At 35.7% G+C, this 13,683-nt stretch overlaps 1 protein-coding gene across 50 annotated transcripts; it reads right to left on the reverse strand.

Annotated features, from left to right (window-relative positions):
• Nucleotides 1–183: 183 nt before the first annotated feature.
• LOC104762564 (serine/arginine-rich splicing factor SR30-like) lies at nucleotides 184–9,520 on the reverse strand. 50 transcript variants are annotated; one of them, XM_087499937.1, is made up of 47 exons: nucleotides 9,248–9,520; nucleotides 9,094–9,154; nucleotides 8,826–9,017; nucleotides 8,668–8,703; nucleotides 8,484–8,561; nucleotides 8,266–8,362; nucleotides 8,017–8,151; nucleotides 7,867–7,914; nucleotides 7,686–7,723; nucleotides 7,515–7,598; nucleotides 7,379–7,432; nucleotides 7,178–7,273; nucleotides 7,034–7,062; nucleotides 6,863–6,923; nucleotides 6,710–6,780; nucleotides 6,569–6,610; nucleotides 6,404–6,471; nucleotides 6,210–6,302; nucleotides 6,018–6,109; nucleotides 5,856–5,934; nucleotides 5,656–5,772; nucleotides 5,499–5,544; nucleotides 5,288–5,422; nucleotides 5,141–5,173; nucleotides 4,945–5,038; nucleotides 4,794–4,848; nucleotides 4,573–4,686; nucleotides 4,422–4,467; nucleotides 4,189–4,320; nucleotides 4,002–4,051; nucleotides 3,692–3,775; nucleotides 3,514–3,583; nucleotides 3,337–3,428; nucleotides 3,137–3,237; nucleotides 2,989–3,041; nucleotides 2,606–2,854; nucleotides 2,411–2,515; nucleotides 2,250–2,308; nucleotides 2,104–2,153; nucleotides 1,948–2,019; nucleotides 1,768–1,851; nucleotides 1,547–1,686; nucleotides 1,392–1,449; nucleotides 1,212–1,301; nucleotides 965–1,107; nucleotides 740–789; nucleotides 184–504 (listed from the first exon to the last, which is right to left on the reverse strand). In XM_087499937.1, the coding sequence occupies exons 32-36, from the start codon at nucleotides 3,543–3,545 to the stop codon at nucleotides 2,788–2,790; spliced, it is 345 nt and encodes a 114-aa protein (XP_087356063.1). In that variant the 5' UTR covers nucleotides 3,546–3,583; nucleotides 3,692–3,775; nucleotides 4,002–4,051; nucleotides 4,189–4,320; nucleotides 4,422–4,467; nucleotides 4,573–4,686; nucleotides 4,794–4,848; nucleotides 4,945–5,038; nucleotides 5,141–5,173; nucleotides 5,288–5,422; nucleotides 5,499–5,544; nucleotides 5,656–5,772; nucleotides 5,856–5,934; nucleotides 6,018–6,109; nucleotides 6,210–6,302; nucleotides 6,404–6,471; nucleotides 6,569–6,610; nucleotides 6,710–6,780; nucleotides 6,863–6,923; nucleotides 7,034–7,062; nucleotides 7,178–7,273; nucleotides 7,379–7,432; nucleotides 7,515–7,598; nucleotides 7,686–7,723; nucleotides 7,867–7,914; nucleotides 8,017–8,151; nucleotides 8,266–8,362; nucleotides 8,484–8,561; nucleotides 8,668–8,703; nucleotides 8,826–9,017; nucleotides 9,094–9,154; nucleotides 9,248–9,520; the 3' UTR covers nucleotides 184–504; nucleotides 740–789; nucleotides 965–1,107; nucleotides 1,212–1,301; nucleotides 1,392–1,449; nucleotides 1,547–1,686; nucleotides 1,768–1,851; nucleotides 1,948–2,019; nucleotides 2,104–2,153; nucleotides 2,250–2,308; nucleotides 2,411–2,515; nucleotides 2,606–2,787. The 50 variants fall into 50 exon arrangements, with proteins under 50 accessions (XP_087356063.1, XP_087356055.1, XP_087356051.1 ...); XM_087499929.1 differs by having other exon boundaries at nucleotides 5,499–5,593; nucleotides 5,701–5,772; nucleotides 8,266–8,367; nucleotides 9,248–9,498; XM_087499925.1 differs by having other exon boundaries at nucleotides 184–386; nucleotides 2,986–3,041; nucleotides 5,499–5,593; ... (1 more) ...; nucleotides 8,266–8,367; nucleotides 9,248–9,498.
• Between the last annotated feature and the right edge of the window lie 4,163 nt (nucleotides 9,521–13,683).

Consider the following 13,683-nt stretch of genomic DNA (forward strand, 5'->3'; position numbering starts at 1 on the left):
ATATCAAAAATCTTGAATACACTTGACCGAATTAAATAATTAGGACCCGACAATATATAGGGTTGAGCGGAGCCAGTAAGGTGGGAGGGGGGTCAGCTGACCCATTAAAAAAAAAAATTTGGTATAATTTTACTTATAAATAACAAAATAACCCTATCAAATTTTGTATTTTGACCCATTAAATTTAAAATTTTCATCTTAACTCCAACAAATTTTACATTTTGACCCTATTAAAGTAAAATTTATATTTTGATCCTTCAAAAAATTTACATTTTTACCCCTTAAAAAAATAAAAATTTATTTTGACCTTATAAATTTTACATTTTTATCTTATTAGAAAAAAAAAAAAATTCTGACCCCTCTCAACCTTTGGTCTGGCTCCGCCACTGGGGTTGACAGTCGATTTTTGTGTAACGTCGTTAGACATCAACAAAAATATAGCATAGATTTTAATACTTGTGCTTAATGAATTGTGAAAAAGGGGAAAGCATAGTCACTATTTACCTGCACATAAGAGCAAACAAAGCAAAATAACACCATGGGTTCCCGATCTTATAATTCCAAAAAAAAACACTGCTCAAAGCTAAAAAGGGAAGATATTGGCATATTGGTAAGAATGTATGCATGAGAAAGTTTAAATTATCGTACATGTGTGTGTAATGTATGCTGGTTAGTATTAGTTAGTAAATCTGAAAATCCAAGTGAAAAGAAGAAAGAGAGAAGAACATAATTAACATACCTAGAGCAGACTTGAGTCTTCTACTTCATTCTTCAATCCATCTCTCTGATCTGCACATATACAGAATTAGATTAAAACCATACAGTTAATTATCAAGGCTGAATTAACTGTATGGTTAACTGTCTGGAGAGAGAGAGCAAAAGCAAAACATGAACAGAGAGCAATCCGTAATCATGTGGGTAAAATCAAAACACAACTTAAAGCAAAGTATAGAATGGGAGTTACCTATGTAATGGTAGAGCATAGATGGCAACAAGCTTCAACAATTTGAATTGTGCCTTCACCTCCATCCCTCATCCAGGAACCATGATAGCTTCTCGTTTAGAGTTCTTGTTCCCAGTAGCTAGCTACATATGATACGGATGCACCTGTAACAATAGAAAAAGAAAATATCACTCATAAGTCATAACCAAGCGGTGTTGAATAATAATGCTATAACAAAACCAAAACATGATGCTAAAACGGTTTTTACAGCAACACCACCACATGTCTTCTCTGAGTTAAACGGAAAAGCATGAAGCATAGAAGACTGCGACCTGGTTGTCTTGAAAATTCATCCCCACTGAAGGAGAGGAAACATATGAATCATTCTTCCACTCCTAAGTGTAAAACTGCGTTGGAATTTGAAAACAATAAAACTCAAATATTAAACCTTAATTTCCCAGCCAAGAGTGGCCTTTTCTGTTGGTGAACCAGACACCTCTAATCCACTACCGCCCATGAGCAAATAAAATCCCATGAGCAATGTTAAAGAACTTCTCTAGAAAATCTTGAACTTGATTCAAGATATAGAAGCTTGAAACTTACCTCTGGGAAAAAACAAACGAAGTGATAGTTGCAGGCAACTTTAGTCAACGATTTCACTGTGATAGGAAACAAGAAAACACACGATTTTGCTCTCTCCAGTCATGCTAGACTCATCAAGGTAGCACTCCATCCGCCGGAACCTAAAGATAAATTTTAACTTCGATTACACGCACGGTGGTATGGACAAAAACAAGACGATACGGAGAGAACAGATCACCCACCTGATTTCAAATGTTGAGAGGTATGACATCACCCACCACAATATCATAGATAGAATTTTCTACTCGTCTTCCACCTTTTGTCACCTGTGCAGCAGTCAACACATGTGTAGTGTAACTAAGGAGTGAACAAGAGAAAAGAGTATTGAGGGAGGAATAACTACATTGGAGCAAATCTATTACCTCCATATGTATGTTTCTCTTTTCAATCATTCAGGTTTTGAGGCTGGAGAGGCTGTTTGTAGTCACTGTCAGCTGCAGAGGAGAATAAAGCATCAGAACAACACTAAGAGTAAATATAAAAAATTCTCATACTGAAGTGAAACAAGTTAATATTACCAGTGAGCAAATGCAATGCTTCGTCCATCATACCATCTTTCTTTGATACCCTGTCGAAGATTATGTAAGACAAAGGTATTGCAGTTGACGGTACACTTGTGAAAGTGGAACGAGCCAGATGTAACTAAACTGATTTCATTACGAACCTCTAATAACCATCAAAATGATCAAAGTGAGATCATGGCAAGCATTCTGAGAGAAACCTCTGTGATGAAAACAAACAAAAAAAACCCAACACGCCTTATAAGAAAGTGAACAGGGAAAAACTAAGTAACACAAAACAAATAACAAATCTGCATCTCCATACCTGAAACCATAAATGGTCTTGCGCTTTAGCAAGTCAAGTCTCATGAGTGGAAACAAATAACAAATGTGCATCTCCCTAGCCAAACGCAGTTGGGTTCTCACCAACCTGAGAGAAAAAAGCAAAGAAGACCATTAGAAACCAAGCATTCACATACGAAACAACAACACACAAGGGAGAAACGGATCTAGGTCTTACTCTCCACTGTTAGCAGGGACGAAGAACGTATTGCTGGATTGCCTCGTGCTGAATAATGGCAACGTTCTCTTGAATAAGATCAATCTTGTTCTGAAGCATTATGCTATGCTTAAGTTGCATAATCTCAACGGTAGCAAGATGTTCAGGCGTTTGTGGTTGCGGACAGGTCTCATTTGCAGCGATCAAAAGTAGTGCACCATCCATGATGGCTGCTCCGTTGAGCATTGTTGCCATGAGAATATTGTGTCCCTGAAGAATAGAACAAGAATACATACAACAAGAATGAAGTAGAGAAAAGAATAGCAATGAGTTAGGCTCACAACTTAGGTTCACAACTTATGGATGGGGAGAATTTGAAGCGGGCAATGAGGAAGACTCACAACCTGTCTCGGGTGGCCTCAGCAAAGCACACATCACCAGCTCTCCGCATATGATCCTGCAAAAATTGATTTCATATCAGAAAGACGAAAACAAGACAAGGGAGTAGTAGAAACCAAAAAGTTGCAGCAAAACATTAGTTGGCAATCAGACCTTCAAATCTTGCCATGAAGCACACATTACCAGCTTCCTATAGAATCTCAAATCGGGGGACATCATAATTCGGGACGTCTTCCTTTCCACTTCCGTAGGCCCTAAAAAGCAGAAAGTTGTTAGACCACGACATGAAACTTATACAGTAGAAGAAGAAGATAAAAAAAACACTGTTCCAAGGAAGGATTCACTTGTAGCACATTGGTCTAGGGCATTTCTCATTTTTAAAACGGACAGTCTGCACAAGAGAATGAAATCACACAAATGATGTATGTGAATCCAATGGATGAGCCTGGTGACAAAAATATAGCATAAATTCAATTTAATACTCGTGCTCATTGAACTGTGAAAAAGGGGAAAGCATAGTCATCATTTACCAGCACACCAGAGCAAACAGAGCATACTTCATGTCATCATAATTGCTGCAGTCGACGACACCATGGGTTCCTGATCATATAATTTAAAATAGTCATACGAGAAAAAGAAAACTGCTCAAAGCTAAAAAAGGAAGATATTGGTAAGAAAGTATGCATGAGAAAGTTTAAATTAACGTACCATCACAGTCTCGAGTGACCGCAGCAAAGCACACATCACCAGCTTCCTATAGAATCTTCTTCGTTTCTTCAAACTATCTCCGATCTGCACACATACAGAATTGGAAGAACCATTGTTAATTTTCAAGTCTGAATCAAACAGCCACAGCCCAAAGCTTGAATAAGTGCTAATGATAAGAGTGGTGTCCATAACTGGAGGATAACTTATAACTTCCATTAAGAGATCACTGAAGCTGTCTCTGTATAAGTAACTTAGAAATTCTGAAAATCCAAGTGGAAAGAAGCAAGAGAGAAGAACAGAGTTAACTAACCACATACTTCATGTCATCATAATTGGTGTAGTCGACGATACCATAAGTTCCTGATCATATGATTAGAAATAGTCAAGAAACAAGTATAATGTGCCAAACAAAACACTGCTCAAAGCTAAAAAAGGATCATATAGAGTGACTACTGAAGCAAACATGTAGAGTGCTTGTGAGTAATAGATCGACTTGCCTGAGTAAAGCAGACTATTCAGATGAAAGTTGGAACACGCACACACCTGTTAAACCAAAAAGAAACAAACAACCCCGTTAAAAAGCACCGCGTTGAATTTTGGGGCCTTCTCGAGTTCCACTTCAGTAGCACCTTGTTGTTCAACAAAGAAAAAAAGGATCAATGGTTAGCCAAGGATGAACTTGAAACAGGACAAAGAAAAGAGAAACATAGAGGAATTTGAGATCACTTACAAAGCAAGAAGAGGAGTATCCATGGTTTAGGTCATAATCCCTCACACTTTTGTTCAAAACAAAAACACAAAAGGGAGTATTGGTTAGAGGATAGAGATAAGCTTGTAACAGAAGAAGATAAAGAAAAGAGTAAAACTTTGAGATGACTGACAGAGCAATAAGAAGAGAATTCCTTTGCCATCGTTTGTGTCCATAATTCAGCAACATCCTTAACAGTAATGGGAAGGAAGTGAACCACCATATATAGAGAGAAAGAGAAAATCAGCTGAAACGAGAAAGAGAAAACAGCATCAGAAGCAGGTAGGTTAGTATAACTTGGTAAATCTCAAAATCCAAGTAAAAAAAGAAGAAACAGAGAAGAACAGAGTTAACTTAATTAGTCTCGAGTCTTCTTCTTCTTCTTCATTCTTCAATCCATCTCTCTGACCTGCACGTATACATCATAAGAAGAAACCATATAGGTAATATTCAAGAGTCTGAATCAATAAACAACTTAAAAGAGAAACCCTATAATTTTTAAAACCTGTACTTGGCTGTCGGTCAAATCAGAAGAAGAAGCACCAGCTACGGAAACAAACAAGCAACGTCCTCCGATCCTCACTTGGCACCATATCCTTCTGCAAATTCATCACACGAGATACTCAAGAGTTAGAAGACAAGACAAGAGAAGATGTCTAAACTTAATTAAGAAAATAAACCCTAGAATTTGTATACTTAACTTGCTCGTTGAAGAAGAAACGCCCATGGAAACCCTAATATATCAATTAGAAGACAAAAGAGAATAGACGGTGAGTGAGTGTACGTTTTATCAAATTATTCTCTAATTATAATGTAAACAACAATTTCAAACATGAAACTGAACTTACACGCGATGGATTGGGGAAGAAGCTTTTTGATATCGAGGGAAGAAACTTTACAGTGGTGCAAACCTGTACCTCCAGATGTATTCATCATTCAAGTTTTGAGAGGCTGGGGATGCTGTTGGTAGTCACTGAAAACAGCTGCAGAGGAGAAGAAAGCATGAGAACAACACTCAGAGTCATTATTAAAAATTTATAATTTTAAGTGAAAAATTACCTGTGACAACAATCACAAACCTCTGTTTTCTTAATCCCAAGTGCTACTGCAGCAACCATCAAAGTGAGATCATGGCAAGCATTGAAAAGAAACCTCTGTGATGAAAAAAAAACAAAGAAAATCCAACAGGCCATATGAGAAAGTGAACAGAGAAAACCTAAGCAACACAGGAGAATAGTGGTGGCAGATCCCATTGTCTCACAATTCTATAAATCCAGATGTATGTTTCTCTTTTCATCATTCAATTTAGACTGTTTGTAGTCACTGACAGCAGCTGCAGAGGAGAAGAAAGTATCAGATCAAAAATAAAGAGTCATTATATAAAATTCACATATAAAGTAAACAAGTTAAAATTACCGTATCACAACCATTGGAAATGCAATGCTTCCTCCATTCAAGTTTTGAGGCTGGAGAGACAGTTTGTAGTCACGGAAAGCTGCAGAGGAGAAGAAAGCTTCAGAACAACACAGTCATCATCATCATAATTAAAAAAAAATCTCAGATCAAGTGAAAAGTTACCTGTGACAAACCTCTGTTTGTTTTTATTTTAAGTGCTAAACGATGGTACTACAGCAACCATCAAAGTGAGATGAGATCATGGCAAGAAACCTCTGGGATGGAAAACAAAGAAAAAACAAGAGGCCTTATGAAAAAGTGAGCAGGGAAAACATATGCAACACAAGACAAACAACAAATCTTCATATCAGAAACCATAAATGGTCATGAGCTTTTAGCAAGTCATCATCATCATCTCCACTGATGCCTTTCTCTGCTAGTCCTGAGAAAATATGACAATCCTTGAGGCTGATGCAACAAAAAAAAACATGCATACCAAAAGTTAGCTAGAGACAAGAGAAAAGAAATAACCAGATATATAAGCACGTCTCATGACTGCAAAAACTTACCCCCTACATATTGCGCTGCTTGTTGTAGTCCCTGCTGTTCAGAAGTAATTCCAAAATATCTCACCAACCTGAGAGAAAAAAAAAACACAAAAAAGACCATTAGAAACGAAGCATTCACATATGAAACAACAACAACACACAAGAAGCGAGAAACGAATCACCTACCTGATTGCCAATGTTGAGAGGTATGACATCACAGCTTGTCACCTGTGCAGCAATCAACGTACATGTGTAGTGTAACTAAAGAGGGAACAAGAAGAAAAAAAGTACTGAGTGCGAAAAAATTACATAGGTGCAAATCTATACCTCCAGAAGTATGTTTCTCTTTTTTTTTTCATCATTCAAGTTTTGGATAGACAGATTGTAGTCCCGGACAGCTGCAGAGGAGAAGAAAACATCAGAACAACACTAAGAGTCATAATAAAAAAGAAAAATCTCATATATTCAGTGAAAATTTACCTGTGACAAACCTCTGTTTTTGTTTTTATCCCAAGTGCTACTGCAGCAACCATCAAATCAGCTAAAACGAGAAAGAGAAAACAGCATCAGAAGCAGGGTTAGTAGTATAACATGGTAAATCTCAAAAATCCAAGTAAAAAGAATAAAGAGAGGACAACAGAGTTAACTTACCTTAATCAGTCTCCATTCTTCAATCCGACCTGCACAACATATACAGAATTAGATTAAAACCATATTAGTTAATTACAAGTCTGAATCAAACAACGACTTAAAAGAGAAACCCTAAAAAAAAAAGAACTCTAGAATTTTTAAAACCTGTACTTTGGCCGTCGGTCAAATCAGAAGAAGAAACACCAACTATGGAAACGAAACAAGCAACGTCCCCGATCCTCACGGGGCACTAAAATCCTCCTGCAAATTCATCAACCGAGATACTCACGAGTTAGAAGACAAAGACAAGACAAGAGAAGATTTCTTACCTTAACTAAAAAAAAATAAACCCTAGAATTTTTATACCTTAACTTGCTCGTTGAAGAAGAAGAAGAAGAAGAAGAAACGCCCATGGAAACCCTAATTCATCAATTAGAAAGACAATGTTAGCAGGGATGTAGAACGTATTGCTGCCAGAGTCGGGGTTGGTTTTCACTCTTACCGGACCCCACGGCGACAATGACTTTAAGAGAGCCGCCGTCGTCATCGTTTCAATCGCAGGAGAGAGAAACCAACACCGCAAAATCTTACAATTTTAAGAAAATCAATGAAAATAGTAAGGTCAAACCAAAAATATAAGTGCTAAGACTATATAATATAAAGATGAGCTTACCTGGAGAATGACTTCCCTTCCATCGTGTAGATCTCCACCTGATATAGAGAAGCAATAGACTTAAAAATTGCAGCTTTAAAACTAAAAACGTAAAGACTCACCGAAGAGTTCTGTGTTTGAAGGAGCTACAAGTGAGCAATGAGTGAGACCAAGTTATATGAGAAGAACAGAGTTAACTTACCTTAAGCAGTCTGCTTAAGTGATCTTCTTCAATCTTCAATCCATCTCTCTGAGATAAAAAGAAGTTAAACCCAATCCAGGAATCGATTGCTAACAAGTGAGCAATGAGTGAGACCAAGTTATATGAGAAGATGTAAAAAGAGAAGCAAACCTCTGGTGGTTTAGAGAGGAGCTTAAAGAGCCCCACGAAGTTTCACCTTTTGGAGGACATGCATGAAACCTCTCCATGTTTACACTCCTTGGGAAGCTCTGGTGGCAGTCCAAGAGGCGCCGGTCACAAAATCAGCTGAAACGAGAAAGAGAAAACAGCATCAGAAGCATCAAGCAGGTTAGTATAACATGGTAAATCTCAAAATCCAAGTAAAAAAATAAGAAACAGAGAAGAACAGAGTTAAATTACCTTAGTGATCTTCTTCATTCTTCAATCCATCTATCTCTCTGGGATATATAAAGCAGAGTTAAGTATTCTTCTTCATTCTTCAATCCATCTCTCTGACCTGCTCTGCACAACATATACAGAATACAATTTAAACCATATATGTAGTTAATTAATTTTAAAACGTCTGAATCAAACAACAACTTAAAAAAAGAGAAACCCTAAGAATAAATTAAAAAGACCTGTACTTGGCTGTCGTCAAATCAGAAGAAGAAACAAACACTGACCATGGAAACAAACAAGCAACGTCCTCCTGCAAACTTCATCAACCGAGATAGCCAAGAGTTAGAAGACAAGTGACAAGAGACGAGAGAAGATGTCTTAACTTAAATTCAAAGATAATAATAAACCCTAGAATTTGTATACCTGAACTTGCTCGTTGAAGAAACGCCCCTGGAAACCCTAATTCATCAATTAGAAAGACAAAAAGAGAAGAGACGGTGAGTGAGTCAGTGTACGTTATTATCAAATTATTCTCTAAATTATAATGAAAACAACAAAATCGAACATGAAATTGAACTTACACACACGATGGATTGGGGAAGAAGCTGATTTCATATACCATTGAATTGATGATGTTTGGGGTCATAAAACCCTAATTGTGCTCTGAATCTTCTTTAGTTCTTCAAAAATCAGCATCAACAAGAGAGTCAGAGAGAGAGGGGAGAAATCAATCGACCGACCATTAGAGAATAGAGAACTCTCTCTCTCTCTCTCTGAATAGAAAAAAAAAAGACAAGCTTTAGAGAGAATGTAAGCAATTAAAAAAAGGAACTTTAGAATCATAAGTACCTGTTGGAAGAACTGACTTTCCCAAGCGGAACACTTGAATGATGATCGTGAGGATGAAACCCTAATCACAAAAGAGACAAATATAAAACCCAATTAGTTCTTAAATTCAGAAACCAAAAGAACAATATCTACTTGAAGAAAGAACAATCTTTACCTGAAATTTCCGAAACCTTTTTAGATTGACAAAAGTCGTGACGAATCAAAGCATTGGTGCGGCAGTAAAAGCAAGATCATGATTATGAAACCCTAATCAGAGAGAAATCTTACGGCAGAATCGGAGATTGGGAAAAAAAATTCAATTGTTTCGCGAGAAACCCTAATCAAAGAAATTTGGTAATCGTTGAGAAAAAGTGTTACTGTGTTGTGTCTGTTGTCTCTGTATATTTATAGACACATCTGAGGATTGCTAAAACTGCGTCGTAGCGGCACATAAAAAAAAGGAAATACTGTAAAAGAAAAGGAAATAATGAGATGACAGCTGTGGGTTTAACTGGCATTTAGGAGCCTGTGCGTTGAAACTGCGTCGTTTTCATAGAACTATAACAGTGGAAAGACAGCTGGCAGTTTGACAAAAAGAAAAAAATATTGGCAAGTGGCTGTTGTGCGTCGAGACTACGTCGTTATATAACGGTACCTTGCGTAAAACGAGCTCCCGTTGATGCGCTTGATCCAGGCCCATAATGAATTTTAAGGCCCAATAATTTGTTCTCTCTGCTATTTCTCCTAAAATCTTTTCCCGCCTGCTACAAACCTACATCTAAAAAACTATTATACCTTTATTCTTTTTAACCTAAAACTAATTTATTTATTTGAATTTTTTTTTCTGAGGGTTAAAACGCAAACTTTTTTTTTTCAGATCTCATTTTTTTTCAAGTCCTAGATCTCTTATTCTAGCTCAAGACTTCTCCTCTTCTTCCATCTCAGTTACCATACACAGCGGTGTTGCGAACCTCCATACTCATCTTCTTCCTTCTCAATGGCTCTCTATGGTGGTGCTATGAACCTCTATACCCATCTTCTTCCATCTCAGTCGCTCTGTACGGCGGTGTTGCGAACCTCCCTAGTGTTCTATAATATTCACCTCACTTGGTTGAGGATGACAGCTTACATTGGTGAATAACTTGTTTATCCGCTGGTTGGTCGTACGATTCTGTTTGTGCTTCACCTGTAGAGGTGGACCAAGTTAAAGTTATTGACGGACAAATATTGTCAACCAAGCAGATCTGGTCCACTAAGGAGACGGAAGGACATAATGTTGTCCACTAACCTGTTCGGACGTTTAATATGGTCCACCGGAGGCACAGTGAGATTGGTTTGCGGCAGAAAGCCTGCAGGGTGGAGAAAATGGTTTCATGTTACTGATGGACAAGTATCGTCAATCAAGCGGTATGGTCCATTACCAGAGCGAATGACATAATTGGGATAGACAAATGTTGTCAACCAAGCGGATATTGTCTACTAAAGAACGAAGGACATAAATGTGGTGGACAAAAACTTTTCGGGCAGTAAATCTGGTCCACTAGAGGCATAATAAGATCGGTACATGCGTAATCAGACCTAGTGATGGACAAGTAGAGTCAAACCAAGCAGATTTGGTCAACTTTAGAGGTCAAAGGACAAATTGGAGATGGACTAAACATGATTGAGCGTTGGATCTGGTCCACCATAAGTTCAACATATGTGACTTTTTGTGCCGCAAAATTCACCACTCCTCCAATTTTTTTTCTTAAATCATCTCTTTCTTTAGTTCAAGAGTATATTGGTCTTTTCATTCTCTAATTACCCCACAAAACTGGCATTTTTGGCGAGAGAACAAAAAACTGGCATTTGGGAGAAATTTTTGAATGAAAATGGCATTATTAAGAAAAATCCCATTTATCATCATTTTTTTATTCATATAGTTTTTTTTCCCCTAAAAATAATTTTCCCATATTTATTGTTTTGTATTCTCAAAGGGACAGATGTTGAGAGTATTTTATAAACACAGAGATTTTTTTTTGTTTTATGTTTTCCACACAAAAATATATAAAATTTGTGTTATAAGAAAGGAAAAGAAAAAAGGGGAAATTACTTAACAAGAAAGAAAAAAAGAGATTACTCACTCAAAAAATATATTATGTTGTTCTCTAAAAAAAATGAAAATTTAGCTTTTTATAATGTATAAGAAAAAAGTAAATTGGTAATATGAACTCCTGTATTTTTCAAAAAAAAAAATTATTATCTAAACGTTGTTATAATAAAATGGAATTTAGTCACTCGTATATTTTAAGAAAAGAAAAAGATATTCATCTAAATAAAAGGAAATATTTGCTTACGAATCTTGAAATTGAAAACAACAACAACACACATCGTTTGTTAATTCATAGTGATAATGTCTATCTGTTTAGGTTTCATTTACGTGAGCGTCTGTGGTGTTCAAAGGTCAAAGGGTTTAGATTGGAGGATAATACAGTATTTAAACGCAAACAATTCTTGAAAGTCTAATAAGAGTCAAAATTATCAACAAGTAAATAAAGAGCCGTGGCTATGTACAAAGAAAAAAAACATTCGCTTCCGGCCTTTTATTTTTGAATGAATTTCAAGGCCTTCATTTCTTAGGTTTGTTAATTATTCTAGAATGGTACCCGTGCTACCCCGCGAGATTATTTTTGTATTTTGTTTTTATTTTAATATTTTTAAAATTATTTTTGTATATTGTTTATAATATTAACAAAAAAAGAAGTCAATACCGCTGTTGATTGATTATCATTTCTCAATTTTTTTTACCTTAAAAACCTAATTTGTCAACATTAAACGAAAAAAATAATATTTCTATATTAAAAAACTCTAGATCCCAAAAAGAAAACCATACTAAAATTTCATAATGAAATTTCCTGAAACAAAATCCGCCTCAAATCAAACTAAAAAATATTTTAATATCCACCTCTATTGCATATTCGTATATCACATCAAAGTTATACTTAATCAAAATTACGAGTAAATAAAAATGTTCATGATGTAACATCAAAACTACGAGTAAATAAAAATGAAGAAAAGAGTTTGACCTATGGGTTCCTAATTTCAATCTCTTCATCAAAGAAACATATTTATTATTCTTGCTCCATCGTGAAGCTTTTCGAACAAAGATAAAAGTGTTCTTTACTCTTGTGGTCTTTTAGTCTGCATTTTTAGTATTTATAAAACTATAACATCTCTTTTTCCAAAGGATGAGTCTTGCCTACAATCACAAGTTAACCTCTTACTTTTTATCTTCCGTCACAACTTTTTCATTTTCAGCATTGTCTCCACTTGTCTTAACCTCTGACTCTGTATCTTCCGTCACAGCTTTTTCATCATCTTTTTTTATCTCAGTATCTATCTCCATTTTCTTTGGTACAGACATATCCTCATCTTTCATAACTTCTTGTGTTTCCTTACCTCCATAATTTTCCTTCTCTTTTTTCCAGCCATAGCCTTTGTTGGCTTTTCAAGAAAACAAGTGTTGTTTGTTGTTGGATATACGGTTGTCTTTGTATCTTCCCCCATATGTAAAGACAGTTCAGTAGATCCTTCCACCAAATATACTTCTTGTTGTAATCAAAGCATGTGGATGAAAAATAAGTTCAGAGATTTATATTACTGCAACAAGTAGAAATTAATGTTCAATTTAAAGAAACTCAACATTTGCCGAACCAAATCCAGATCCAAGGAAGAATTCAATCTCATAAAAATGCATATTGACCTCACACTGGCATATATGCAACAACAAAAAACTAACTCCACAAAAACAAAATCCTAGTCAACAATAAAAGAAAATTAATTGAGACTTCATTTGTGATCCATAATTATCTCTTATCGATAATTAATTGTTATAATTTGATTGGTTACAGATTTTTTTTGATGTGTCAAAAAAGATGAGTTGTATTAATTGTTCTAATTTGATTGGTTACAGATTTTTTCTGATGTGTCAGTCTCTGCTTCAATACAAAAGCTGAGCTGTCAGCACCTGGTGAGAAACTAAGAAGTTTTATTGTATTGATTATGCCTAAATAGAAATTTTTATTTATAGTATAAAAGAAAAAAAAGAATCACTATTGTTTAAACCTTTCACCCATTTTTACCTTTTTTTTTTCTTTTTCAGTTAAAATAATAGAATAGACTAAATATTTTTCATGTTTAGTCTCTAAATCTGGTTTGTAAATCTCATGACTTTGGTCTGTTTTGATACTTTTTTTTTTTTAATTAAGGCCTTTTTTTTAGTACCGCTTTTGGTCCATATAATTCTTGGCACGTCTGACAACAAGTTAATGGTCTCAAGAGACACTACCCCTATTTAACACTACTGCCAAGTCTCTCATGACTCATAAGCGTCGTGATGAGGATATGAACAACCAGTGGCGGATCCAGGAGAAAAATTTACATGGGGCACAGCTGATGAATACTAATGAAGAATTTTTTTTTAGAAATATTAAGACAAGGCCAAAACATAAAATATGATAAACAATTGTAGATGAGAGGCATTGAACCCTCCACCTTTGACATAATATGTGGCACTTTTTACCAAATGTGCTAAGATATTTTATACACAATAGATCAAACTGAAGAATTGAT

Source organism: Camelina sativa, chromosome 18, assembly GCF_030686135.1.
Source record: "Camelina sativa cultivar CO46 ecotype springtype chromosome 18, ASM3068613v1".
NCBI classification, from domain to species: Eukaryota; Viridiplantae; Streptophyta; class Magnoliopsida; order Brassicales; family Brassicaceae; genus Camelina; species Camelina sativa.